This window comes from Orcinus orca, chromosome 1 (genome assembly GCF_937001465.1).
Source record: "Orcinus orca chromosome 1, mOrcOrc1.1, whole genome shotgun sequence".
NCBI classification, from domain to species: Eukaryota; Metazoa; Chordata; class Mammalia; order Artiodactyla; family Delphinidae; genus Orcinus; species Orcinus orca.
The window spans coordinates 101,421,346-101,431,862 of NC_064559.1; the positions used below are offsets into that span (position 1 = coordinate 101,421,346).

Consider the following 10,517-nt stretch of genomic DNA (forward strand, 5'->3'; position numbering starts at 1 on the left):
TTACTAAAACATCAGCGTGGCATAATGCATTTTTGAGCTCCACATTTTCTAAACACTTTTAAGAGGCTCTTTAAAGATGATGCAGAACAGAACTGTATCTCAGAAACCTAGATATTAAGGAGGGACATTGATGGGCTCTTTCTGGGACTTTTTCACGGGAGATGAACAGAGGAAATGTCAGAATGCCAAAGCATATGACAAGTGAGGGAAGGCAGAGCGGGGAAGAGGGTGTACTAGCCACAAGGCCAACACATTCATGTTCAAAGAGAAGTCTGGGCGAAGGAAAAAAAACCCCAAACGACAACAAAACAAAACCCAAGTCAGAGGAAAAAAGGGTTTCATACAACACAGTATCAAAAAGTAAAAGGAACACACTAAATGCACAAACTGGTGGCGAGTCAGTCCATAGCTTATTATGGTAGGTCCTTCCAGCATCAATCAAGTTTCTTCTCATCTGTTATCTCAAGGTTATTTACAGATGTGTGACTTTAACAAGAGTCTCACAGGAGGGTGGGCAGGCTTCAATCATTGGTTTCGGGATCTGTCTGAGCCATGTAGGCATCCAACTCAGCATCCAGGTGTCCTTTCGTTTTTGACATGTATGCATCCAGTTGGTTGTCCAGCTGCTCCTTGGTCAGTACAGGGCGAGCAAGGGCACCTCTCCCTCGTCCACGGCCTCGTCCTCTGCCTCCAAAGCCCCCTCTTCCCCGACCTATCATACCCCGACCTGGCCCAAGGGAAAAACAAGAAAAACAGTTACAAGTAAGTTTAATTGGTGCTATGGTAAATGCCCCTTAGAGCAGTGGGGCCTAGCTGAGAAAGGCTGAAGGGCAGGGCAAGAGGAGAAATCTGGAAAAACAGGAAACACACTGGGTAGAAAGCAACACATGGAAAGCACACATAATGAATCCCTTATTACATGCTCATCTCTAAATGCTATTTAAATTTTTTTTATTCTACCAACAAAGTAAGGGAATATAGTTAACTGATAATTAAAAATTTCTTAATCTCTCCTAAGACAGAGAAACTAAAATTTGAGACTCGCTATAAGTTTACAATTAAAATACAAGTACATTAAAGATAACCCCATTTAGCAAGATAGGGAGGAAGTAACAAGGGCACAGAGAAACAGGGGTGTGAAGCTAGACAGTTTTCAAATTAAACTTTACTGGAGATCCTTCTGAAAAATTAGCTCGTCTCCTCAAATTTATCAAACCTAATGAACTGATCCTATGTCAGGAGACTGAGGAGTTATTCTGACATAGGAACAATGAAGGGAATTGGGGAAAAACATTTTGAGTAGTCCCAGCCATTTCTATCTCCCGATTCTATTCACATTTTAACAATTATGGTTATCTGAGAGGTGGTTTCAATTCACTTAACAAAACATACCCAGCTTTCTGAAAAGCTACTTCAGACTTCTCCCCGCCCAATCCCTGTGATGTCTCTCTCAGAAACCAAGTCAAGATAATTTGGAAACATGCTATTTCATCCTGAAACCCAAACTAGCTTGTACTTCACTCAATAAGCCAAGCAACATATAATGCGAGAGAAGAAAACAAGCCCTCTGTTATCAAATTTCTTTTCCCAATAGTTATTATCCCCTGGCAACTTCAAGGTCATAAATTATGGAAGACCCACCACACACTTTAAAAAGACCAAAGCAAATATACCCAGGGGCTAAAAGAATATATATTATTTTTCCTGGACAGGTGTTGCTGGGAGTTTTCCACTAAACTCTAAGCCAGAAAACTCCCATGAGATTTGGCATTAACAGCAACACCATTAAAAACTCTCTTCCAGTCTGGGCCATGAGGTCACAGGACAAATATCACTAAGTCTCAAGGTAAGATTATCAACAAGAGTCAGTTAGTTAACTGACACAATACCATCTTGCTTTTTCTACTTTGATCAAAAAGAGTCATCTCTGGTTTCGCATAGACACAAACTTTATCTTGAATTTACTTGGTTTCAGAGTCAATACCTAGCTCCAAGTCTCACCATCCTCTTTAACTCTGCTTCGTTTTTGTACATCTCCCTCTTCTCTCTTCTTAGACTCAAAGTGGGTTTTGAGCTATGGGGTGGGGTGTGTGGTGGTGGGTCAGGGACAGAAAAAGATAAAACGCCAAACTGACCATTCTGTCATTTTTAACAATACAATTTAAATTTGCAAGAGCCTGAAAGAAGTCTGAATATAATCTGGCTCTGTAACACATACCTGACTGTTCTTGGAAAACCCATGACAGACCTCCACATTACCAGCATGTGAATTTAGAAAATAAGCCAGTTTCATAAAACAAACAAGACAAACAAATAAGCCTGCCTGTGACTTGAAGCTGTGCAGAAAGGTGGCTCTGAGTTTTGAAGGGAGAGAAATAAGGGGAAGCTAGTCTCTGAAGTTGGTAGCTGACTAACCTCTACCACCGATTCCGCCACGACCCATAGCTCCACGCCCTAGGCCCCCTCTCCCAGGACCTCCACGACCTCGAACACCACCTCTTCTTAAGCCCATTCGGGGAGCTACGGCTCGTCCACCTCGGAGCAGGTTTTGACCTTGGAGAGGAGGCATACAATGTATATGCAGGTAAATCCAAGAGAGACAAAGTAGATTCTAACCAAAGGAAGGCGGTGAGGGTTAAATGAGAGTTAATTCAGTTAATTTTTAGGTTGGGTGGGGCAAGCTGCACACTGAGTGTGAAAAGATTAAGCTGCTCTTTATTCAATCAATTCAACAAGTCTGACCACAAATCCACTTTTGGAAGAAGCTGGGAGTTAAGTCAATTAGTTAAGTACATACATTTAATGAATATCTATTGAATAATTACAGGTAGGTGCCTAGCATTATGGCAGATTTAAAAATAAATGATATGGTTCCTGCTCTCAATACATTTTTGTAGGGGACAAGAACTATACAGAGAACAGAATAACAGTGCCTAAAATGTAACATATAGCTAAGTGCTATTGGTCAACTTGTCCTCTTTTTTCCAGATGTAATAGAGTATTTCACTAGAACCAGGAATAGAGATGATTAATTAAGATATAGGCCAACAGGCCAAGAAGTTTCTTAGATTTGACTTATTTCTAGAACTTGAATGTGCTTTGATTCAAGCAGCAGCAGGGTGTTTTAAAATGGAATGGAGATGACATGAATTACCTGTTGTAACGCAGGTCCTAGCCTCTCACCATTGCACATTATCAGAAAAGGAATGGTATCGATAAAAGACATGCAGCACTATTAAAAACACGTCATTTCAAAAGTTATTAATTATATTAATACAAATTCAGGCTTAAAGATGTTAAACAAATGTGTCCATAAGCAGCCCAAGAGAAAAGGGAAGGGGGTGGGGCCCGACAATTATCAGGTACAGAGCACTGACCTCGGAGCGACATCCCGCCCCTAAGTAGGGTTCTTGTGGCACGTCCCCCACGAAGTCCTCCTCTGGACAAGCCTCTCTGGATAATGGGCAGGCCTCGTCCTCCGATTGCTCCCCTGGCCAGGGCCCCTATTGGTCGGCCTAACCGTGCCTGGATGTTACTCTTACCCAGGCGCTGCTTTAAGCTCTTCTGGAAGAAAAGGTGTTAGGGAATTGAGATCAAAAAAGCAATCCAATGGGATTTAGCAACTCAAAGTGCAGAGAAAAAGAAGCAAGTGAGATGTCTGTGTGGCGGGAGATAAACCTGCATGGGGTGTCCTAAGGATCCCAAACCAGAACCAAGCCTTTGCCTCAGAACATGGTAGAAAACAAGCAGAATTCTGATCCAGAGCTTCTAAGAAGCTTGAGTATGGTCCCATGAAACTGGCATCACCACAAATTACCTCACTAGTTTGGCTACAGAAGTCATATACCACTACTTGGAACGTAAGTTTTAATAAGAACACTGTATTTCAAATCCTGGATTCTGCTGCTTTTGAACCACCAGTTGACAATGACAGGACTGGATTCATACCTGCCCAAGGACTACCACTGTCTTCAAAGGCTTACTCAAACACCATAGGAAGTTCATCACACTCTGGGCAAAGTTTAAATTACAATTTCATTTGAGTTCTTGTGACTTAAGAACAAGTTTGATTTCTCAGTCAAAGAGGCCAGTGTGTTCCATTTTTCCTCTGAGTATCTATCTCCAGACGGTCCACTTTTTACCTTAAGATGTAAATAAACACAAAAAAGTCAAATCTCCTTTCCTTACATATCTTAAATAGCTGTAATTCCATGTCTACCTTTGCAAACAGATCCATTAATTCAGTATAATGACTTTAAATTCAAAATAAACACATAACTCAAACGTATCTCCACAGAAAGCTAGCCAAACCTGCATTAGAATTAAGACAGTTCAGCTATAATCATAAAACTCAGGGCCACATTTGAGAACAAGGACATACCATAGATAGAAATTTTTCAATAATCTGTCCCTCAAAGAGAAACTACAAAGACCACATCTCAGACAATTAAATTCCTTCAGAGGAAAGGGTGACTGTGTAGCCTTGAACACCACCAAAGCCCTAGCAAACCTGTTCTCCTATAACGCCGTAAGTCAGTATGAACGAAAGTAAATTATGCGTCCTCAGGCTTCACCCACAAACGACTACAAACGACTTTCTCTGCAACCATATGCTGCGAGTTGTTATTATTAGCTTTCTAGCATGAGATCATAAACTGCTTCTAATCAGAGGGGCAGGCTCTGAACAACATGAGGTCAGGACTTCTTTCTACAAGTCTCTTGTGTTTAGTCATCCCTAGTACATTCTCCCAAGATCTGTGCTTTAAGGGGAGAATGCATAGTACTTAGAAGTTCTTCTCCCTTCCCATCCCTTACTTGCCACCGATACTAGTCTCTAATATTGAAAAGAAGCTGAAGGATGTCAACTGTATCATTCAGTTTCCACTCTAGAGCTGTGCTATATGCTAAGGTAACCACTAGCCACATGTGGCTAATTTAAATTACAAGTTAAAAAATAAATAAACAAAAATAAAAATTTAAGCTCCTCAATGGCACTAGCCACATTTTGAGCACTCAACAGTCAATGTGGCTAATGGCTACTGTGTTGGAGAGCACAGATATAGAACATTTCCAACACCGTGGAAAGTTCTATTGGACAGCAGTGCTCTAGAGGCTACTTTCTTCGGCACAGCCTCTGTCCCAAGCTTCTTGTTAAAAGGTCCTTCGGAATAATATGTCAGAGACCTGTCTTCAACAATTTTTAGTATTTCCTCTTAGAAAACAGTGGCACCTTTTACTGCTTTCCTGAGTCTAGGATGAATGCAGCCACTCCAGGGCTTAAGGTAGCTGAAGCAGAAGGCCTTGTTTATTTTTGGTCAGTGAGCCCAATGGTTCAGGGTGGGGGTGGAAGGGTGTTATATTTAACTGCTGATTTTATGCACAGCCATGCAGTGCTACCAGTTAAAGTCCTTACAGTTGCATGGCACCGCCCTCCAGACGCCCAGCCACAGCTTGGACATATCCTTCCACAGCCACTGTCCGGACTTGCATATAAAGTCTATGAATAATAAAGAGCAGGTTTTATTTCAGATCTGAATAGGATTATCTCTTACTGGAAATTTGAAAGAGAACCGCTAACTCTTAAATTACTCAGTGTTCTCGCTCTACTTTACTTGACAAAACTTTAGGTGCTGTGGAGATGAGGGTCACCCCACTCTTTCTACTGTTTAGCATTGAAAACCTTTGACTAAGAGGCCTTTCAGACTCCCTGTATTAGGGAAGAAAGAATAAAATCATTTCCCTAATTTGTAAACCATTTAGTGAGAAATAAAGGATTTTTTGAAGATCATCTAAAACAGAAACCAAAATTTCTTTGTGGAAAAAGCCAGTGAATCTATTTTAAGGGCAAAGGATCAGAGAACAAAAGAGATTAATACTCATTGATAACAAAGAAACAGGCCACCTTGATGGCAAACTCCCTAAAAGAGAAAGACAACAAAAAGTTACTTATTGGTACCTGCCAAAATGGGAATTCTCTGAACTTCTCTTTCCTCCAGAAAAGTTCAGCTTTTGCCCTGAGCCACCTCGTAATTATCCATGGCGTCCTGACAGCCTCAGTGGACTACCTGACAGGGATCACCAGCTGCTTCTGGCGCATTAAGACCCATTCTCTCACCTGCTTAAGTTTTAATGCTGCCTGGACAGAGGGTCTATTCTCCATCTGCTGGGCCAGTCTTCTGTTTCTGGCACTGGCTAGCTGCTGTTGTTGCTGCATCGAAGCCCGAATATTCACTGGCATCGGCTGTTTGTTCTTCAGCATATTAGTAAAGCTTCAAGGTCGAACAAAATGGATGTTTAAATAAACGCTTTATTACAAAACATTTATTGGCATTTTCATGGCTTGCTAGACCAGGAGCTCCAGATCCCACGAACTTTAAGTAAAGTGGTACACTTAGATCAAGGCTGATGTGGGTTAAAGACTCCTCTGCTTCCACAAACTTGCAAGAATCAGAAACTTAGAAATGCAGCTAAGTGTAGCACATTCAATCAAAAGTGATAACAAGGGCTCAGGTAACGGCTTTTAGAGAGGTAGAAAGTATGAAAAGCATGCAATAAGCAGATGTGATGACAAGAGACAGAAGATGTAGTTTCAAAGACAGACAAAGCAAGCCAAAACCTTCGGGGACCTGAGGGTGCATTTTAAGGGCAAATATAAGGAAGGACTAGAGCACCTTCAAAGCCCATGGAAATGATACACCCACATAAATTATAGGAGCATATCACATTCTCTCATGTATTTGTTCACGTAGTAATGTGAATATGGAGAATTAGTGTATCACTAAGGGATAAAGAGAAGTACATATGCTTCAGAAAAGGCAAACAAACATAAGTAAATTTTTTAGTGGTCTAACATTAACTTAATAAAGTCACTGGTCGAAGGCACTCAATGAACAAAGCTCTCAGAGACAGAAAGTGCCTTTAAATGCCTTAACTTTTCTTAGTGTCAAATGATTACTTTTTCTGACTCTAAGTGATTACTTCTGAAAAAGTTAAGATTAGTTTAATCATTTAAGAGCTTGTGAAGACACTCTTCTATTATTCCTGTCAAGGTAAGTTTAATGGAATGAAAGAGAAGAACATTCAATTGTAAAAGAATTGAAAACAAAAACAAACTAAAAGCAGAATGGAAAGAAAGTGAAATGGAGCAAAGCGAGTGCCTCTTACAAGGCCCAAGAATGACATTCAAGGGCCTTTGGACATATTCATAGCTTGCTACCCGCCTCTTACAGGCCAGACACAACACTGCTGGCCTTGGACTGGGCAGCAAGCCTACTGCAGCTAGGGTACCATGCTACCGAGCTGCACCACCCCTGTATCAATGTAAAAAAAAAAAAAAAAAAAAAAGTGAAGAAAAGGGAGGGTGTGAGGAGTCTTTTTAAAATACATCCCACCAGATAAATATTTCAGACAGCATAACATAAAAATCTACTGATAAGGGGTTTTGAAACAACCGCCCAATTTGTTTTGTGTACCACATACGATGCAACTAAGAACAGAGGTCTGTAGCCTTCTGTTGGTATTTAGTTTAAAACCGGTTTTTGTGCATTGGACCCCAGGGCCAATTTAAGTAATGTTTTCTTATGAACGAGCTGAAGTTGCTGTTGGCTGCCTCACCGCTCATTTAGAGACATCTTGGTGGTGCTTTTTAGCACAACTTTCGGCGCTGACTGTGCAGCCATCTTCAAATCCCGAGAATCTACAAAGGACAATGGACAGAATGAGCAAATGAGAATGATGACCACCTCATTGCAGCAAGTGCCAAAGGCCCAAACTAAAAATGAATGAAAAGGCCTGTATCAGTGACTACTGACGATCACACCAAAACTCATTTCAGGTGCTTAAACTTAAGAAGCTAGTTACCTCAAGCTAATAAACTCCAAGGCCACAGGACAGAAAATATCTGCCCAAGCCTCCAAAATGGCAGACTCAGACCCAGCCAAGAAAGTGTTAAGAGTTTGGCTTTTCATCTAGAGCGATCCTTCTCAACCTTGGCTGCAAGAAGGCTTTTTTTTTTTTTAAAAAAAAAAAACAACAAAACACAGAAGCCTGGGCCCAAACTATTTAAAGCACAATCTCTGATGGTGAGCTCTGGGGATCAGCAATTTGAAGGGGGAAAAAAAAAAGTCTACCTCGAAGGGTGGGGGGGGGGGAAGTCTACCTCGGTGCTTCTCTTGTGCAGCCACAACTGAGAACCACTGATCTAGAGAGATGACACAAGCATTCCAGTTTCAAAATCAAGTAGGAGACTTAGCAAGGGCCTGCGGAGCTGGGGGAGGGAGGGAGTAGGCAAGGTTTCCCTAAATGGGCATTCACCTGGGAGTTCGCTCCCGGGAGCGCTCCACCAAATTTAACCCTGAAGCCGCCATTACTTTCCAACGTTCCCTAAGGTCGTGCAGTCCTCCTTTGATTGCCGTTCCCTCTCAAAGCCCTGTCAGGACCGCCGACATTGCTCAACCCACCAAACAACATTCTTTTTTAACTCTATCAAATCCCCAACTTTTCCATCAATCCCGCGGCGGGTTTCCAGTTCGGGGTCTCCCCCGCCTCCCTCTCAGGGGCTCCGCCCCCTCCGGGGCCTCCATCTCGGACACCCTGTCTGCCTCCACATGCCGCCAGCTCCCGTTCCGCGTCCGCCGGACCCCTCCGTTCCCCAGGACTCTTGCCCTCCTCACCACAGACACGTACCGAAGGAAACGGACGCCAGTGCTCCTCCCGGGGCTGCCACCACGGCTGCGGCAGGCGGGCCGGGGGCCGGCCGAACCTGAGTTGACGGTGGAGGGGCTCGGGTTAACTTGGTGGGCGGTTAGTTAGATGTGTTAAGCGATAGATTGCTAGGTTAGTTCTTTGCTGTTGGCTGGCTGTCCGGCTGGCCCGTCCGCCTGCTAACCGGCCTGCCCTTTCCTGCCTTTCACCACAGCGGCTGCCGTCAACTCCCGCTCGGTGTCGAAAACAAAATGGCCGCCACACCCAGTGCGGAGAGGGACCGGCTAAAATGGCGTCGACGCAGTTACGTTAGGCGTCAGATCCGCCGCACCACTAAGGGGCGGGAAATTTGTGCCACGCCTGCACGGGATTAGGGCGGAGCCCTAGGGAGAAGGCGGGGCTTTAGCAAAGTCCTGGTCTGTATTAAACTCAGCCCCCCGCCTAGGAAGGGGCGTGGCCAAGTGGCATAGCTCTGTTTATTTTTGGAAAATGGATTATCTTTTAAAGCTTTTAAAAAATATGTATTTATTTGGCATCATTGGGTCTTAGTTGCAGCATGCGGGATCTTTAGTTGTGGTATGTGAACTCTTAGTTGCAGCATGTGGGATCTAGTTCCCTGACCAGGGATTGAACCTGGTCCCCTTGCATTGAGAGTGCAGAGTCTTAGCCATTGGACCGACAGGGAAGTCCCTGCTCCCGGGTTTTAAGGGGGCTGCAGTTTAGTAATTTGGGTCGCTGGGGCTGATTCGGTCCCCCTGAAAAAGATGTTCATATTTCCTGGCACATCCCTCTGCCCCTCAAGCTAAGGCAGACGGACTACAATTCTTTATGCGGATGTTCCTTGGTCTCTCTCTCCCCCTTTGTTTTCAAAAAATTAATTAATTTTATTATTTATTTTTGGCTGCGTTGGGTCTTTGTTGCTGTGCGTGGGCTTTCTCTAGCTGTGTCGAATGGAGGCTACTCTTCCTTGCGGTGCGTGGGCTTCTCACTGCAGTGGCTTCTCGTTTCAGAGCACGGGCTCTAGGCACGCGGGCTTCAGTAGTTGTGGCACGCAGGCTCAATAGTTGTGGCACACAGGCTTAGTTGCTCTGCAGCATGTGGGATCTTCCCAGACCAGGGATGGAACCCGTGTCCCCTGCATTGGCAGGTGGATTCTTAACCACTGCACCACCAGGGAAGTCCCTCCTCAGTCTCTCTTGTGGACCACTGGGCCCAGGTAATTTGCCTTGGCCCTGGTCAGAGAGTTGCAGATTGCTGCAAACGCCCCAGCCAAGGCCTGGGGGCCAGTGCTGGGAGCACACCTCTGCTAGATCCTGTACCACTCATCACCACCCGTCCATATTTTCCTCTTCACTTCCCTCCCCAACTTGGCCTGAACATCGTTAAATAGTTATTTGGGGGGGACCTTTGCGTCCCCGCTCCCCCTTCTGTGTCCTCTCTTGCCATCTGCCATCCATGTGGATTTTGATGTAGACCTATGTGGGATTTTCATTATGGCTGGACACACAATAAAAGGCTCGCATGTTTGAAGAATGAGTGTACGAACACGTCTTCAACACCCCCCCCACCCCAATCACGTGCATCAGATCCTTTCATTTTCCTTCCTAGCATGTATGTGTGTATGTTTTGGCATCCTTACTGGACTTTACCTATGTGATGTTGAGAGTCGTGTTTGTTTTGCTCACTGCTGTGTCCCCAGTTCCCATAGGATGTCTAGCGCATGGTAGGTCTTCAGTAAATATTCTTTGAAGGTTGAAGGGAAATTCTTCTGGCTTTATATCTGAGAAGCTGATGTCTCCTCCACTTCCAGCTGG

General features: G+C 43.9%; 1 protein-coding gene across 5 annotated transcripts; it reads right to left on the minus strand.

The window, feature by feature from the left end:
• Positions 1-320: 320 nt before the first annotated feature.
• Positions 321-8,989, minus strand: CHTOP (chromatin target of PRMT1). Of its 5 annotated transcripts, XM_033414724.2 has the most exons (8): positions 8,686-8,967; positions 8,159-8,200; positions 7,615-7,696; positions 6,116-6,269; positions 5,414-5,497; positions 3,378-3,564; positions 2,416-2,553; positions 321-727 (listed from the first exon to the last, which is right to left on the minus strand). In XM_033414724.2, the coding sequence occupies exons 3-8, from the start codon at positions 7,677-7,679 to the stop codon at positions 522-524; spliced, it is 834 nt and encodes a 277-aa protein (XP_033270615.1). In that variant the 5' UTR covers positions 7,680-7,696; positions 8,159-8,200; positions 8,686-8,967; the 3' UTR covers positions 321-521. The 5 variants fall into 5 exon arrangements, with proteins under 5 accessions (XP_033270615.1, XP_033270616.1, XP_033270614.1 ...); XM_033414725.2 differs by lacking the exon at positions 8,159-8,200 and having other exon boundaries at positions 3,378-3,561; XM_033414723.2 differs by lacking the exon at positions 8,159-8,200.
• Positions 8,990-10,517: the final 1,528 nt, after the last annotated feature.

Excerpts from the sequence above, each read along its gene's own strand:
- CHTOP (XM_033414723.2), bottom strand. The coding sequence starts at position 7,679 with ATGGCTGCACAGTCAGCGCCGAAAGTTGTGCTAAAAAGCACCACCAAG. Across the intron at positions 6,270-7,614 it reads AAGATGTCTCTAAATGAGCG|CTTTACTAATATGCTGAAGA; the intron begins GTGAGGCAGCCA and ends TCGACCTTGAAG. Across the intron at positions 3,565-5,413 it reads GAGGGCGGTGCCATGCAACT|AAGAGCTTAAAGCAGCGCCT; the intron begins GTAAGGACTTTA and ends CTTTTCTTCCAG.